The following is a 17989-nucleotide window of genomic DNA, read 5'->3' as shown; positions in this document are numbered from 1 at the left end:
ACTGAAGTGCAATTGTACTGCCTGTGAAAGCTGACTTTCAGTTCAAATATGATAATGGCCGCTGATGAACAATGTTGTCATGCTCCACTTCAACCAACACTTATGAGCTCTGTTCTTCCACTATAAACCTGTCTTACCTGTTCCTCTCTCCAATTCCCTCCCTCCCTCTCTCCTCCTTCTCTCTCTCTCTCTCTTGCTCTCCCCCTCTCACTCTGTACTGTATGACCCATCCTACTCCTTGCTGTTAACTTGTCATGACAAGCCTCAGGAAAAGTTGCTCAATGTTAATGTTTGACAAGTAGGAAGAAGGGGCCTCGGCTGCCGTGTCGCTCGGTCACAGACGAGACAACCGCACTCTCTCAGTTCTCCTTCCACTCAAAAGTTTGTTTGCTGTTTTGTGAAGGAATTACATATTTAAATCCAGAGGAGACAGACAGTCAGTCAGCATGGGTAAGTTTATGGCCTGTTCTTTGGTACTGGTAGATTTTCTTAAAGTTTTAATCTTCTCAGCTGCCTGTTAGCTTGTAATCTAAACATCTGTTGGTTGTTTTGTGTCCGCACAAAATGCTGTTGATAGTATTTTTTATACGTCGCGCAAATAAACTAAAGCAGTGGGACATACTGGACACGTTTGCATAATACAGACTGGATGCGTTTATGTTTTCGGGAAAATCTTATTTTTAGTAGGCAATTAATAATTACTTTAGATTTGTTGAAAAAATCTGCCGAATATTTTCACCATTGTTTTATAAAATGTGAAAAGAGCCCAAAATGGCATCTTCAAATTACTTTTTTTGTCCAACCAACAGGAACCCAAAGAATCTTTGTTTACTATCACTAATGACAAAGAAAAGCAGCAAATCCTTACTTTTAAGAAGTTGAAACCAGCAAATGTTTGACATTTTTGCTTCAAAAATGACTGTAATGTTTAGGCCTGCACTCAGAGAAGTCTTTCTGTTAGTCAGTGCTGAAAGACCCTCCAACACTGGCTCGCCCTGGGCTGAAGGAAAATACTGGCATGGAATATATGTTTTTCTTCTTGTGACAGAAGAAAACTGTACAGTATTAAGTGTAATAATCGTCATTTGCGCAAAGCACATATCCTTGGCTGCCCTCCAATTCTTCGAGGTTTGTCTTGGTTCTGAAATGTCAGGACACATCAATTGTGAAGCAAGTACACCAGCCTCTGTGCAAAGAATCTAATTTTCTGCCCCATTTACGGCTGCATTGTAGAGGTGTTGGTGCTGATCGACTTCGAGGGCACCATGGGAGACGAGATCACAGTGAGGGCGGGGGATGTGGTCAAAAACGTCACCAAGGCCAGTGAGGAGGGATGGCTGGAGGGCGAGCTGAGAGGAAAGAGAGGCATCTTCCCTGCCAACTTCATCAAGGTCTGTTACCACCCCCACAGCCCAAAGTGTTGTACTGTCACTGTGCTGGGTGTGTATGTGTGTTCACATTTATCCAGCATGTTAAAATGTGCCCCGTTTTTGTTTTTTTTATTTCAGGAGGTGCCAGTCTATTTGATGGGTGACAGCAAGAGGGAACCAAGAAGCATCAGAACAAGTACAATGCTCAGTCTAAATTTTCAACACTTTATTTTTCTTCACTGATAAAAGCTGAGAAGGTCAATGCACACTTTGTCCAAACAGCATTCTCCCAGCGGTACATAGCTCCTGTGCTAGCGGTGTAAATACCAACAATCCCCTGGTTGTCCAGCTAGCTACATGGCTAACTGAGCTAACAGTCGCTACAATCATGGATAAAAGGATTACAGTTAGCAACAGTCAGCAGTTATTCTGGTGTGCTGCCCCCATTTGTTGGGATGAATTCAAGCTGGCTTATTCTTACGCATTGCACCTTTAATACATTTAGAATAGAATAGTATAAATTGCACACTAGAATATGTACACCTTGTCTGTGCTCAAAATACACTATGAAAATATTTGACAGCGCTATTTAAAACCAGCTTGTTGTGTCATGGTCTAAAAAAACAAGTGTTTGAAATTGCGGTCAGTGTGGCGCATGCACTCAGCAAGACAGTGCAGCGATCGAGCTACCTGTAAATATATGTTCACCACATCCCCGCCACAGAAAAAGCTTGATTATAATGTCTGAAAATGATGCCGATAAAAACACACAGTGCCTTAGAAATGGGATTAGACATGGTAGAAACAAGAATGAGTGCCAAGTGCTTTGCAGTCTTGCTGAATGGACTACTCTGCCTTGCACCAGTATTGAGCTGTAGTTTCTCCATCAGCAGATACTGGATAGAAACTTTACATTGGTCTGTTGATTTGGCTGCTGATTCTTTGTCTCTCCAGCGAAAAGGATGAAACAGACGAGGAAATGCGAAGTGGCCTTTACCTACAATCCTCTGAATTCAGATGAGCTGAAGCTTGAAGTTGGGGAGACTATAGAAATCCTTAGAGAGGTAGAGTACCGTCTCTTATCACTGCTCAAACACTTGAACACCTGAAGCAAGGCATTTACCTCCTGCTTGCTTCACCTGCTCACTAGCCAAAAGCTTGGCATTGTATGTAAATCAGGGCGTTGGTGAAATGTTTGCTCAGCCAATCTTCAATGTGTAAATAAGGTATTCATTGATTCTGTGGGTCCTATAATCTCTTTGTATTCGACCCCCAGGGTTACAAAGCATGCCTCTGCAATACAGCTCAATGGAAAAACATGTGAATTGATTGGAGTAGTTCTGAGAGTTAATGCCACCAAGTTATCAGAGATCTTCAATAGACTGATAAATTGTATACATGTTTTTAAATGTTCTCTCACACACTTTCTTGCTGTGCTCTCTCTTCTTGATATCATCTTCACAACAGATTGAAGATGGATGGTGGATGGGAGTTAAGGATGGCAAAGTTGGGGCATTTCCTTCTAACTTTGTCAATGAAATTTTTGTTTCACCTAAAGGTTGGTAAAGTCACATCATTCCTTCTTTCTTTACATGTAATTCAAAGCAAAGTCAACTTACAACTTTTTTTTTTTTTTACAGATGTCAAGCACAATGAGGGCAAAGCGAGACCCAAACTCACTGATGCAGTGTTCAATAAGGAGGTCTGTAATGCAGAAATAACTTTCCCTGAAAACATATGAAATGCTTAACTTTGATTAAACACACTCTGTTCTTGTTTTCTAAAGATTTCTCAAAGAGCCAGTGTGAGGAACAAAGGAAAAAATGGTAAGTTCAAATGTTTTTTTAAATGTCATTATCAAAAGCTTCTTCTTCTTCATTCGCTAGTTGTTAAACATATTTGCACAATCGTGGATTAAAGCCTCAGGGGATTCCCTAACTTTAGACACAGTTTCTATTTTTGAACACCATTTCAAAAGCAACAAGACAGGTCTATTTATACCTAGACACACCAATAACATGTGACAAGTGGTAATTCCTGTACTTTTACCTGAATGGTTTACGGGTGCGGTCATTTGTAATTACTTTAAGGTAATGTGGCTTGTCTCAGAGTTAAATCAGAGTGGAACATCCTTCAGGGATCAAGGTTTACAACTTTTATCTCGAGTTTATTGTAACCTCTTTCCGCTTATTCTCTGAGTGAGTTACGGAAGGATGATAAGGTTAGTCATCATTCATGGAAACTAGAGTCTGGCCGATACGAAAATGACATCAGTGCACTGACAGTAAACTTCACTGGAGAGTTAATAATTATGGATTACCCAAGTATCTTTTTCTACATTATAATCTATAAAAGATAAAGTTTTCATTTTAGCCAACCCATACATTGTTCAGGCTCTAGCCAAAACCCTTCTATTCCTGTCAAACATAAACAAACAGCTATTCCCAAATATTTGGGTCACTGTAAAACATAAATAAAACAGAATGCTATCATTGCCTTCTGACAGTAACACAGTAATAAAACCCTTGTTTAACCAAGTGTTTCCCACATATATATTTTACTTGGACGGGCCGTCTAGGTATATTAACAGCCGCCCAAGTATATCTGCCGACCCATTTCATCATGTTTTTATTTTTATTTGAAAGATGCCACCTGTGATTCATTATCTCGTGGACAATATGTTCTCGGTCTTTCCTTCCCGTATACTGTCAATCACACATGCTCTGCAGAGAGAGACACTCCCCTGTATTACATCCCTCCAGTAAACACCGATTGTGAAATGATCTCTTCTATGTTGGCCTACTTATGCCATTGTTTTGTACAAACTTGTAAGAGCACCTGGTTGCTGCAATCTTGTTCAGTGAATGTTTGGTGGTTTTGTTTAGATGCATTAGCATAGTGAGCTACGCAAAAATAACAGTGTAATTAGTAATCACGCAATAAAGTTGCAAACCTAGACCTTCAAGAATGAACAATGCACATTACCAATCGCTCTAAGAGCGAGGACTAGCGTCTTGTTACCATGGAAAATGCCAGTTCCTGTAGGTGACAAGATGCGCTGGATGTTGTGACAATAATTGGATATGCTTGTTCTTAATTTGATGCCAGCAAGTTGTTTCAAACAAGTTGGGACAGGGGCAACATAAGGAAAGGGTTAAAAAAAAACAACAAACCTGTCTGGGACATTCCACAGGTAAACAGATTTATTGGTTACAGGTGATAGTATCATGATTTGTATGAAATTGAAGGCTCAGGGTACCATCTTGTTTGGAATCGGGGGTGTGCTATAATGTTCAGGTTCTATTGTATCATATTATCACTTGTACCATGTCTCCTCAGTGGCAGAGTGTTGCCAAGTCATGTTCGACTACAAGGCCAAAGCGGAGGATGAGCTGGATCTGAAAAAAGGAGACGTCGTTGCGATACTGGCGAAGGTTGGAGCATGTTGTGTTGTTATTTTCCCACATTGTTTGGAACATGATTTCCCATGATGTCACGCTTTAAAGCAGAATCATAACCTCCTCTGGGTGCATTTTCTTTTCTTACAAAGTACTTGCAGGTGCTTCAGATTGTTCATCCAGTCAAACCAGTTGTGTTCCTTTCAAGGGAATCAGCTGACACAGTGCACAAGATTCCGCCCATTTGTTTTAAAGACACAAAAGTGGCAGTCACCCAAATAAAATTAGAACCAAGACATCTGGTTAATTTCACTGCCAGTTATTTTCTCAATATGTTGCTCAGTGCAGTGTTTCCAAAAGCCCAATGATGATGTCCTTAAATGGTATTCAAAAGATATACTGTCATGGAGGAGTTAAGAAATTGAAAATATTTACATTAAAAAAGCTGAAATCAGAGAATTTTGGCTTTTGTTGTAATAAGTCAAACCAATTAATCCATTATCAAAATAGTTGGCGATTAATTCAACAGTTGCAAGCTAATTGATTGATCGATAAAACATTGCAGCTCTAAACCACACTGCATCATAGGAAAATATTTTTTGAAATACCTTAGAACAAATGATAATAAGGCAGCAGTGTCTTGCTTGACCTTTTAGTAACCTCTTGTACAGCAATCTAACGTCCCAAAGGACTCTGCCGTGTTTGAACTACTGATGTGACTCTTTAATCTCCATGTGAAGGAAACAGAAGATGAAGGCTGGTGGGAGGGAGAGCTAAACGGACGCTGTGGCTTCTTTCCTGATAACTTTGTCATGGTGATACCACCGATGGACAGTCTGCAAGTAAGTGGACTAAAACACAGTCTCAAGAATATCCCTGTTGAACTGGACTTTCTCCTCATTCAGGATCTGACAACTGCACTGTGCTACCATGAAGCCATGGACATGGTTTATAGTAATTCATATTTGCTTTACTTTTTTTATCACTATTTTTTGAAATGTTTCCTAATGTAATGAGTAGCTGCCACTGGCTGGTATTTGTCTCACTTTAGTAAGTCTGCAACCAGCATGCAGTGAGTCAGGCTTGTCCTTAACATCCTCTGTTTTGGAATTACTCACTGAAAATTCCCTTAGTGGAAAGAGTGTGTGAAATAGAGATGCTTTCAGTTCACAAGAAGACGTACTTGCCAACCTGTTTGAGTTTTCCGTTTCTCCCCCTCTAGTCTGGGACCACAAGCCAGCCGCCTGCGCGCAACGTCGACAAGAACCCCTCAGGTAAGAGAACAGCATGTGTGCTGCATTGTGCAGCAGCACAGAAACAAACGCTATTTGACAGAGTGGGGAGCTACCAGGCTTCATGTTTTAGAGGTTCTCCTCTGACTCACGACATCTGGCTGCAGTGGTGTTTAGCCTGGCAGTGTGCTGGCAGTCTGGACTGTGATGGAGTGTTGTTTAAGCAGATGGAGATATTGGCAGTGATATTGGTCAGGTTCTGCATTTGGTGTAAAAGCAGCCAAAATGGCCTCCTGATCAATGTCATTATTTGAATGTGCTGCTGAAGCAACTTGAAGCCTCTCAAGTATGTTTTCCAAATTATTTCACTAATTAAGCCAATTATACATCCGTTTCCTCCATTTTAATCTATGTTCATTTACTCAGTGGTGGATTACATTAACTCAAGAGCTGCATTTAATAGGGCTGGACAGTATGTCAATATTATAACATCATCGTCATATGAGACTATATGTCACTTTAGATTTGGGATATTGTTATATAAGGATAGACTGTTTCCTGGTTTTAAAGACTGCATTACAGTAAATGACTTATTCTTCATTATATCCACAGAGGTAGGAGGTATTTGGTCAAAAATATTCAGATATTTGATTTTGTCACCCAGTCCTAGCGTTGATGTGCTTTTGAGGAGATTTAGAAATATCAAATTGTATCCTGTGTTTAAGGATATTGCCTAAAAATATGCTTTGAAAATAGAAGTGCAATTTGGATGTTCGTGTTCTTTAATTAAGTAATTCCATTTAACACTACTTTATGCTTTATATCCACTACACTATATTTATCTGACAGCTTTAGCCACTACTTACTTTGCAATAACAGTTTAAATTATTAATATGAAATATGATCAACTAATAAATAAGTGCCATGCAGCCAAAAGATAAAATCACCATCCATCTAATCATAATCAAGATTTAAATTGCAATCTTTTTTCTCAATTTTGAAATGCTATAGCCAGACTTGAATTCGCCTACACATTTCTTCATTAAAACCATTAAAACTCACTATTGCATTGAAGAAATTAATTAATTTCTACTCAAATTACTTAGCTGCCATGTTGCTGGGTATAGCCTACCCCAATTGTATTGTCATTCATTTGTTTGGCCACCATACCTGTTCAGTTTGCTACATTCCTGACTGGTCTGCTCGCATGGCGCAGATCTAAAGGTTATGTGGGGAGGACATTAAATACCACAATCCCTATGATTCGCTTGAAAACTTGATTTTGGACACCCTCAAGATGTTTCATGATCTAGAATTGTCCAATCGCCCACCCCTACCAATTAATTATCATGTAATGCTAGAGATAAATCTGACCCAGAAGCATATAAAGTCGTTAAATTTACACCTAACTCTACCAGCAGCAATATTAAAGTAAACACCAACGCATCCATAGCTGTAATAAAATATACAATTCTGCATGTGAGTACTTTAATTTTTAATACTTGGTTTATTTTGATGCAAATACTAATACAACTCTAGTTTGTAGTATTTCTAAACTATTTGCAAAGTGTTTTACCAGTACTGACAAGATGCTGTTCCCTGCACATGGTGACCTTGTTTCAGATGTCTTGACAAGAAGTGTTTATCGTCTCACAATACAAAAGCTAGACAGGCAGACCTGTTTAACTGGAAGTTTGGCGATCTCATTAATGCGGAACCCACCCACCCACAAAACAAACATACATATCTTGTTGTATCTGCAGTGTGATATCCTATCTTGTGCAGGAAGACAGTAACAATTCGTTATTGTGTTGCTGTAGGTTTTCTTAGGTTTGTGAGCAACTTTGAATCAATGCAGCAATTGCAGGAATTCTGTGTTGTAGGTTTTTCTTGTAAAAGTTTTAATTATTCCAAAATGTCTTACATGTAGTTGTCATTTCTATGTGTTCTCACAGTAATGGAAGCCAAAATTATACTCTTTTTAGTGTTGTGGTTTAAAAAAAACAGCGAAAGACTTTGAAACAAGACAATGTTGAAATCAAATCTGCCAGTCACACAGAGCAGGATGTGGCTTTTTGTCAAGGTTCAGCAGAGGAGTGTTGCATGTAGTGCAAGATGCAAATGTAGTAATTACTTCTACCAACAAAACAACAAAAATGACAATTTTACACTTTCGTACTTTTGTCAAACAGAGAGGTGTAACAGTTTCATACAAAGTGTTCGGGTACTCAAAGGTGTCACCCGAACTAACTGAATATCAACACAGCCTCATTTATTGTATATGCCACAACATTGTCTCATCACAGCATTTTTTTTCCACGCAGTATCACTCACAAGAATTGCACAGGAAGTCTCACACTCAGTTGGGGGATGGTTAGACTGGTCATGTGACACAGTTCAGGAGTCTTGGAGGAAACACAAGGGGTGGGGAGGGGGTGTGGAGGAGAGCTCTGTCACAGAGATTTTCACAACCAGCACAAGAGGCAACACTTGAGCTACTGCTGCTGTGCGGATGGTTTGCTTGAGAGGGAATGTTGCACAATGCTTTGAACACACAAGGTAGGCTTCCTGTGTTATCATTTGGTCTGTTATGCATCTCTGAGTCCTAAGTGTTACGCAAAGTATTGTACTTTTTAAAAAGATGTTTTTAGGGCTATGCATTAGTGCAGTTTTACTTGTTGGTTGTGTTTGTATTTACTTAGCAGGTCTGTTACCAGTGTTCCTAAACCTCGTCTGTTTGAGATAAGCCCTTGACTTGCATGGCAAGCAGGAACCTCACTCACATTACATTCAGTTAACTGAGGCTGCCTAATTCAAGCATCTTTTCTCTCAGTCTCCAAGGCAAAGTCCTCTCAGAGGCTGTATTATTCTATGAGCTGAGCCAGAGCGACTGTCCCTGATGAACTTGTTGAGACCCTTGGGAACTGGTAACTGCAGTGCTATTGGATACAGCTGTGACTTGGTCTGCTCCAGTAATGTGCACAACTTTGCCTTCCCATGCAACTGCTCATAAACTAGATCATAGTTCAATTAAAACACCAGAAGCATTTTGTATTCTCCACCACATTAAACAATAATCCTTTCCATGGTAAATAAATGCAAATCCTCCTGGTAGACCAATACAATAAGCCAGCAGCTTTTTACTGTCATTTCCCCTGACTGAACTCAATGAGACAATAATACATTAACAATCAGAGCAGGCAATGGATACAGTGCATTTGTTACAGCAGAAGCCACATCTGCATGAGGTGTTAAAGCTAACATACTGTACGTCGGAGGCAGATCTGCTGAGCATGTATGCCCGCTCTATATTCATTTTGTTACACACAACAGCATCAGGGCTGCAACTAACAATTACCCTCATAATGTTTACATCTGATGATTATCTTCACCATTTATTTATTGTTCTTTTGGTCTATAAAATGTTGAAAGTTGCAAGCAAACTCCTGCACATTGTCTAACTTGTCCCTTGAAATAGACGTATTTTTCTATTTTGTCTTGTCAAAAAAAGAATGTGAAGAATGCTCATCACAATTTCCCAGAGCCCAAATTGACATCTTCAAATTACTTCTTTTGTCCAACTTGCAGTCCAAAACCCAGAGAAGAAAGAACAGCAGAAAATCCTCCACATCCACATTTAAAGAGCTTGAACCAGCAAATGTTTTACATTTTTTTGCTATAAAAATGACCTAAATGATTTATCTATTATCCAATTGGTTGGCAACTAATTTTCTGCAACGACAGATGGGAAATGACCTGCAGATTGAGAGCACCTTCAAAGTAGTTGCTGTGTGAAACTTTTTAAATTTAATCAATGGATTCAAAGCAAAAATAGTTGTCTGCGGAAAGACTGATGTAGGATGTCACCGCTTTATTGTGCGCAGCAACGTCCTCATTTCAATATAACCAAATAAAATCCTTGTAGCATTTCATCTAAAATGCAGCCATGCTACTCACATATCCAATATATCTTTATGGTAATGGTTTATTCACTGCTACTTTTTCAGTGAAGCCAGCGGTCTCAGCGATGGATAAAGGTGGTCCAGCAAAGACAAAAGGTATATATGGCTTTTATTATAATTGTAACATTATATGTCACACAGCCATTCAATTATGTTGTGGAGTAAATTTATGGATCTGCTTTACAGATGATAAACCAGAGGTTAAGGACCTGAGAAGCAATCCTCCAACCAAAGTCAAGCTGCCAACCCTCCACAGGCCCAGCCCGCCTCCAGTCAAGGACAAACCCAACAAGCTTTTAGCCAAGTGAGTGAAAGCATCTCTGCTGTTGTGTCTTAGAACGAATCTTGATGCAAAACCACTGAAGAAATATTAGAGAAAAGTCTTCCAACTCAGGGACATGAACTGTGATTCATATCCAACCTTTCCAAAGCAAAAAGGCCCTTAGGAAATGTCAGGAACACTTTCTCCTCTTTGGTCTGGCACCGGGAGCAGCGCCTTTAGATGTTAAAGGTTTTGGTCGCCGCCACCAGTTGCCATGGTGTCCTTAAAGAAGAATGCCAGGATGCCCGACCTTAAGCGGCTCAGTGGAAACTCTGGGATGAGTCAGATCGGGCCTAAACAGACGAGAGCAGCCCATTTCCTGTTTCCTGAGAAAAACACACACACACACACACACACGCACGCACACACACACACACACACACACAACTGAGCAAACAAAAACAGCCCTGTCTTGAGGGGGCTGCTAATGGAAAAGGAGCTTTTTCTGAAGATTGTTTCCAAGCAAATGCATTTGGAAAGTACTTTTCCAGCTTCCATTCAAATACGTCTTAATGTTTAAAAATGTTATAGGCTTTCACCTCAAGGCTGATTCTTTACAAACCTCGTATCAGATCTAACAAATGCATAAAGGTTATTGAACATTTCTGCCACCATTGTTTACGAGCTATAAAAGTGAAACCAATGCCAGAGCAAGATAAGACAGAGACTTTAAGACCGCAGCTGCCATGTTCTGCACCTGCACCCATGTCAGTTTCAGAAACTGGAAACCACATTTAAAGTGTTTTTTCTTTTCATTTGAGAATGTGAACTACATCCTGTACATCACCCACGATGCCACCAGGCCTGTCACAATAAGTACTTTTGTTAGCTGATACACTGTCCCAGAAATAATTGCAATAAACATTGCTATTATCACTAAAGTAAAGACAAAATAATGTAAAATAAAAGTACATTTTATAGTAGTGGTACAGTTTCAAAGAGCAATGAACTTGTATTCATTATTATCTATTATTAAGAATACTCAATGAACAATAAACATAAATTAAATAAAACCACACAACCAAAACAATGCATAAAATAGGCTCATGGGCTTGCTTACAAAAATTGCAAATAAACAAAGCGGGCAGTATTGAGGCTAGCAAAAATGATTGCGGTCATGCACATAAGTCGATAATTCCACAAAATGTGTATGATAAGTTAATTATGTAATTATTGTGACAGACCTAAATGCTATATATTTTTTTATAGGTCCCCCCCCCCTTTTTAAATGAAATTAAAGGTTGATATAAATAGATAATATATACTATATCTTATACTATATAATAGTGTTCTCTTCGTTCTCTACTCTTTGTTTCAGTAGAACCAACGGTGATGTGGCTCCTGTTTCAACAAAACAACCAGAGGAGAAAGAGGCCGACAATTTTGACGGAGTGGATTTCCAGACTGAAAAGCTGAGTCATCCCACAGCGAACAGAGCCAAACCCCCACAGAGGAGACCACCATCAGGCCTGGTCACAGCAATCCAGGTTAGCAACAGACTCGTACTGATTTATGCTTGAGGTGTGACCATTCTAGAGGTGAGAAGTCATGTAATGAAAATGAGGCAGGAACCGCTGACAACTTGCCAAACCACATGAGTGGTGCTAACCACCATTTCTTTAGATGACCTTTGCAACTTGTGATTATGACTGCAACAATGAGGCAACTCCTTGCTTTATCTTGTGCATACTTTCCACATAACAGTACGAACATTTTTGTCAATGGATTGAACATATTTAGAGGTACCTTGCATTTCAAGCTCCATTTGGTGCTTTGGTGGTATGTTTTCTGCACTCCAATTGTTGTCAGGTTATTTTCAGCACAAATCATATTTTATGCTACTACCAAGGTACAGTATTCATGCAAAAGAAATCATTGTAAGAGTGGAAGACATAATAATTTTCCGCACTTGTACTCTCAATAGATCAGAATGCAATGGAGCCAAAAGATCTGTTTGAACAAGAATAAAGCCTTTGTGATAAACACAAGTTTTCATGAGTCGCTCACATGCCAACTGTACACCAATAGCAACAAGTTCTGTCCTGATCTCTAGGGATGATCAAAAGTCATTCTGGGAAATTAAGATAATTCCTTGAAATATCCTCCTGTGGTTTGTACATAGCTGCCCCAAAGACAGACATAACAACATAAAATTGGCATAATACAGGCATGCAAGTTCTTAAGGCAAGGTGTGAGGATTGACTGATTGTTAGAAATGTTAGCCTTTAAGGCATGACTTATGTCCCTTTGCAGGCCCAGAATGTAACCGACCAGACAGAGCCAGAATTGTCGCCAAAAAAGTTCCAGACAGAGAAATTGCCTGGCTTTCAAAAGGTTTGTGTTGTTGACTGCTTCAGTAAGGAACCCCGGTGCATTTTCCATTTCACTAAGTTGTGTGAATAATTTAATCTTGCGGCCAGTGAGGTTCAGTGGTCTTTACAATGTCATGCAAAGTCACCTAATTCCTTGCAGAGTACAGAAAACCTTCTGCCAACACCTGCAAAGCCTGATCATCGGCCAAGGACGCCGCCTCCCGTTCGACCAACACCACCTAAAGTAGTTGTGGATGGCAGAACTGTGACGCATAAAGAAGAGCCAACTATGGAAAGCCTGCAGGCTGAGATTAAAGAGCTGAGGATGGCCCTAGAGCTTCTACAGACACGACATGAGTAAGTAGAACTTGTTTAACGTACTAAGATCTGTCAAAAACGTAGTGTAATATTTATTTAACTAATGTACTTATTTCAACACAAACCACGATAAAATTCTAAACCCAACTAAGAGGTCAAAAGTTTTGGTACCTAAACCTTACCAAGACATTTGGAGCCCAGATCTAACCAAACTGTCACAAAGTTTACAGCATGACGATAAAGGCTCAGTACACCTGTTGCTGGTAGCCCTCTGGCCAATGGTTGATTATGTGTTTTTTGGTATTGTCATACGTGGGAGGTTTGGGAGTCAGTTGACCTATTCAGTCATTTAGGTATGACACAGTGTTGTTTGAATCACACAGAGGGACTTCATAACACTCAAGTTTCCCATCTTACCTAACTGAGAACGCGTAGGCGACATTCATCCCTAATAAATTTGATTTGATTTAATATGACGCATCAGCAACATGACGTGCCATTGTAGACACGATTTCAATCAGAGAAGTGCATCTGTCTGGAACAGTTGGCTTGCCAGGTTTTAGATAGCGTACCTGTTCATAGTGAGCAGTCACAATATTTGAAAAATGTTCTGTGACATTATCTGTAAGATAATCTTTCATTCCTGCTACCAGCCTGCATTAAATCTGTTGTGATCCGACATTTTTATTCTCACGATGACAGGAAAGTTTCTTACACTGGTCCGCCTAAGATTTACATCTTTGTATTTAAATCTGCAGTAACTGATTTTTTTGGCCACTTAGGGACAGCAGAAACGAGTTGTAAACACAACTTTGACATACTGTTTAATCACATTTATAGTTAATATGGCGAACAGTTACTCATTTTCACACACCAGCAGCTCAAAACAAAATGATCATTCATGTCGAGTTGCTCATGATGAATATCAGTCCAGTATTAACTCTACCTTACGTCTGCTTTTGGACTTTACCAAATCAGGAGGTAAATGATTGGTTTTCTTAGCTGCTAAATGCTTTTCGTTATCGGTGTCAGTCTGTTGGTTGGTGCATGGAAGGTAGTGTACAGAGAGTTTTTAGAGCTTTTCACTGAAAACAGCTGTCTTCTGCATCCGAAGGTGCGCGAGCAAACAAAACAGTAAAGCTGTGGGCTGCACAACACAACTCTAAAGCTCTGTAAAGCTGAGGAGAGCTGCAGATTTAGGTGATAACCCTCTGTAGGTTTACTACTACAAGCAACCCCTTTCCCACTGTTACATTGCCATTTGATACATTATTATAAATGTATTGATTAAAGCTGCTGTAAAGAAAGACATGTTCAAGACAAGCAAACCTCCAATAGAGTGATCAAGACCTATTAGTATTATTCATTTGACTTGAACATCTTGACCTACATACTCATGTCTGCAAACTCCTCTTTTTGTTTCTGTCTCTTTTGATCAGACGAGACATGCAGGAAGTGAAAGAAGAACTGAGGGAGGAGAAAAACAAACGAATGACACTGCAGGTCAGTGAGGCATGACTTGAGCTTTGTGTTCACTAGAAAGAATACAGAAGTTGCAGGTCCCAAAATCATAACTTCTGGTATAACTAACTTTTAAATATCTTTCCCACACAGGAGGAAATGCACAGTTTGAGGATGAAGCATTAATCCAAACCCAGACTGTGACTGGGCTGGCTGTCTGACACTGTGCCACGCAGACTATGGTACTGCAGATTAAAACAAGATGAGCATTTTTCTGACATGGAATGGGGATGGAGAAGACAAGCAAGCCCTCCCAGTGAAAAAATAGACAGTCAGACTTTGGATCGAGCTACTCCTGCAGTGGACTAGAAAAACTTGATCCTTCAAAAGACTTTTAAAACAGATGTACTGTTAAAATTTTATATTTGAATGCTGGAAATCACAAATATTTTAGACTGAAGTGGGTTACGCTTTGTTGGAATTTTTTATTTTACACTGTTCTGTCTCAAGAGTCACCTCTATTACATTTGTCAAAGGATTTACTGTACTTTTAACATTTAATGCCTCAGCAGAAAATGTTATGCAGCTGTACATAGGAGGAAATATTGTAATGTCTTTTGCAAAGACCTGTTATACAGTTCTAAGTCATCCAAAGGGGAATTGTTACCTGAATGTTAATAACCAATATACTACTGTCAAAAACATGGGGGATTTGCAGGGGATTTTTTTTCACCAGATTTTAATGCTGCATTAATCCACTGGGGGGCACTATATGATAACTTTACATAATGAGACGTGCCAAGATTCCCAGTGAATGCTGGGTTGGTGGAAGTGACCTGGCACCAGTGGCCTCACATTAGAGAACAGATAATATATTTTATTCAGAGGAGTAAATTGCTGATGTTAATGAATCAAGCTTTCATGAAGCAAAATCCTAAAAAACTGTCGTTGAATCACTTCAGGCGTTTAAACAGAGTTTGTGGTCAACTGCATTCTTCTGCAGTTAAGTGGAAAAGCCATCCTGTGTCACTCAGAGAAAAACTGACTCACTCTGAAAACTCCGAACATAGTGACTCATCGCGATGGATGCAGAGAACGTGGGAGAGAATTAATGAGAAATTCTTTGCACCCACCAGAGAGCTATTTAACTCTGCCATATTAGGATCAGTCCAATCTTCAGAGGAAGGCGTATAGATTTGGTTTTTGGCTCCAAATGGTGGCAGCGGCGGTGGTGGTAGTGGTGGTGTGCTCCTGTCTAAGCCCTTCTAGTGTTGCCCACTGGATTGCACATATGGATAACATCTGGAGCTCATCAGGGATCGGGGTGCTTCTGAAACTGCCATGGGAACATACTATTTTTAAATACTGTGTTGAATAATGGTCATTAAGGGCACATTCCCTTGTGGTCAAGGGGTGAAATAAATGAAAATAAACAAAGGATCAGCTTATATGGAAACAGTTCTGACTTTTTGAATGATTTTTTTTTGTTACCGAAGAAACTGTGCAACAATTAATTAGTTAGTTGTCAACTACATACTAGAGTCTAAAGTCTCTGATTTCATCTTCTTATATGTGAATATTCTCTGGGTTCCTTACCCTTCTATGACAGCAAACTAAATATATTTTAAAAACAAGACATCTGAAGACGTCATCTTGGGCTTTGTGAAATGCTGATCAACATTTTTCACAATTGTTCATCATTTTATAAAACAAATCACTCATAGATTAACTGAGAGACTAATTGGAAGAAACATTTACAAAGGACGATTAACCATTTGTTACAATAATGTCAGTGATACAGGTGCTGCTTAACAGTTGGGAGTAGTGAAAACTGAGTGTTGACAACTGAAGCAGTTTGGAGCTCAGAGGTCAAAAACCAAGAAAAGCCCCTCTGAGTTAAAATTAGAAACTGAACTGATGCAGAACAGTTCCCCTCTGTCAAAACAGAAAAGGGCTGGACAGATGCAGAAAGAAATCCTTTGAATGATGGCCTCATGGCAAATGGAAATTAAATCTGCTGCACAATTAAAAATGCTGTTTCAATAGGGAGCCTTTTAATGAGAAGAATCGTGAGGCTGTCCAAAATTACTGCTTATAGCCACAGAATTATGTTGTTTGTGCAATTTTAGACTCAAAAACATTTCTAATTTGGCCATCAAGATAAAAAGTAATGATTCCACGGTCGTAAGCGGTGGTTAAATGGCTTGAATGTTATTATCTGGTTTATGGAGGGACCGCAAAAAACAGTCTGTACTATGTTGGTCTTTGTAGAGCTCTTTCCCATGCCGTGTTGTGGTTCAGATTTATGGTTTTCCTTAACTGGATTTCATGTTAATTTCATTGATTGTTTCATAACTGCATAATTACCATGAGGTTAACATATGTTGCTTCTAATTACATGTGTTTTTTTGGTCACATCCTGTAAAATAAAAAAAACAAACAAAAAACACGCTATTCAAAATACTGAATGGTGGCTTGAGTAAAACACATTTTGGGTTGTATGATTTGGAAGTAGATGCCATTCACAAGAACTTTATACAAATGTAATTACACTTGTACTTCTTCAAAGAGTCCACACCATCAACGCCACTGATTTCTGAAAGCCCGTGACCACATGAGAGGCTTTTCTAAGACCTCAACAGAGAGGAGTCCAGTGTGGGCTCCCTCTAAAAACAGAGCAGGGCCCAAGGCAAACCTGGAGCCTGTCTGCTTGTGCTACGAGGACGACTCTAGTAGATGTCCTTGGCCTGACTCCATCTCCAACCAAGCCCCCTCTCCAAGCAACACCAGCCTCACAGCAGCTCCAGGTTGCTCGACTGAATGTGAACATATGCCATAAAAAAGTGATTATTTTGTACATTTTCCCCTTTGTGTGTCTTAATTGCCATGCCAAGAACTCACACTAGCCTTATTCATAAGTTGTAAATCACCAAACCACTAAAAATTGACTTGTGCATGTGTCCAATACAAACATTCGCCCAGGGTGGGCAGTTCATCAATGTTCTGTAAGTCTTTGTTGGCAGCCAGGCAACGATTCAGTCAGTCGACTCAGGTGGAAGAGATTTATAATGTGAAAACAGAGTTGATATTGGCCATTTCACCTGGTCAAGCCCTGTGAGCATGCACCCAAGTCACAGCAGCAGAGTTTGGGGAGCAATGTTAATAGACTTCCCCCAAAACCACATCAGAGAGAGAGCAAGGCACCAGCTATTGGGTCGACTCTACTACCACTACTTTGACCTCAAATCCAGGAAAATATCTTGCATGAAGCTGTAGCGAGGGTCAACTCCCTAACTAATCCAAACATGAAGTGTATGAAGAAAATGCAGAAACCAACATATAAGCAATGCAGCCCGCCCGCAACGTCGCCAACAAAGATGGAAATACGGCATGAAACCAATTAAGCCCCTATCACAAGCTTCAAAGCATCATAGTATGCCAAACAACAAAGAGAAGAAATTAACCCAGCTCATTGAGATGATGTCCACAATTACTACCAACGCAAATACAGCATAAACCTAAGAACAATTTATGTTAGTACTGTTCTTAAGTACAGTTCTGAGTTACTTTACTTGAATATTTCCATTTTCCGCCGCTTATTCATTTCCTCTCCA

General features: G+C 39.6%; 1 protein-coding gene across 3 annotated transcripts; it reads left to right on the top strand.

Moving 5' to 3' along the window:
- The first annotated feature begins 284 nt into the window (after positions 1-284).
- On the top strand, positions 285-15836 carry sh3d21 (SH3 domain containing 21). Of its 3 annotated transcripts, none has more exons than XM_030392915.1 (17): positions 287-450; positions 1234-1391; positions 1509-1566; positions 2325-2434; positions 2838-2928; positions 3011-3072; positions 3157-3196; positions 4710-4804; positions 5509-5610; positions 5991-6042; positions 10008-10058; positions 10149-10266; positions 11606-11771; positions 12538-12618; positions 12757-12953; positions 14354-14417; positions 14529-15836. In XM_030392915.1, exons 1-17 carry the CDS (start codon positions 447-449, stop codon positions 14559-14561), a joined length of 1482 nt encoding a protein of 493 aa, XP_030248775.1. In that variant the 5' UTR covers positions 287-446; the 3' UTR covers positions 14562-15836. The 3 variants fall into 3 exon arrangements, with proteins under 3 accessions (XP_030248776.1, XP_030248775.1, XP_030248774.1); XM_030392914.1 differs by having other exon boundaries at positions 11603-11771; XM_030392916.1 differs by lacking the exon at positions 12538-12618 and having other exon boundaries at positions 285-450; positions 11603-11771.
- The last annotated feature ends 2153 nt before the right edge of the window (positions 15837-17989 follow it).

This window comes from Sparus aurata, chromosome 17 (assembly GCF_900880675.1).
Source record: "Sparus aurata chromosome 17, fSpaAur1.1, whole genome shotgun sequence".
NCBI lineage: Eukaryota > Metazoa > Chordata > Actinopteri > Spariformes > Sparidae > Sparus > Sparus aurata.
The sequence above is the reverse complement of the archived record's forward strand: the minus strand, read 5'-3'. Positions and strand labels throughout refer to the sequence as shown.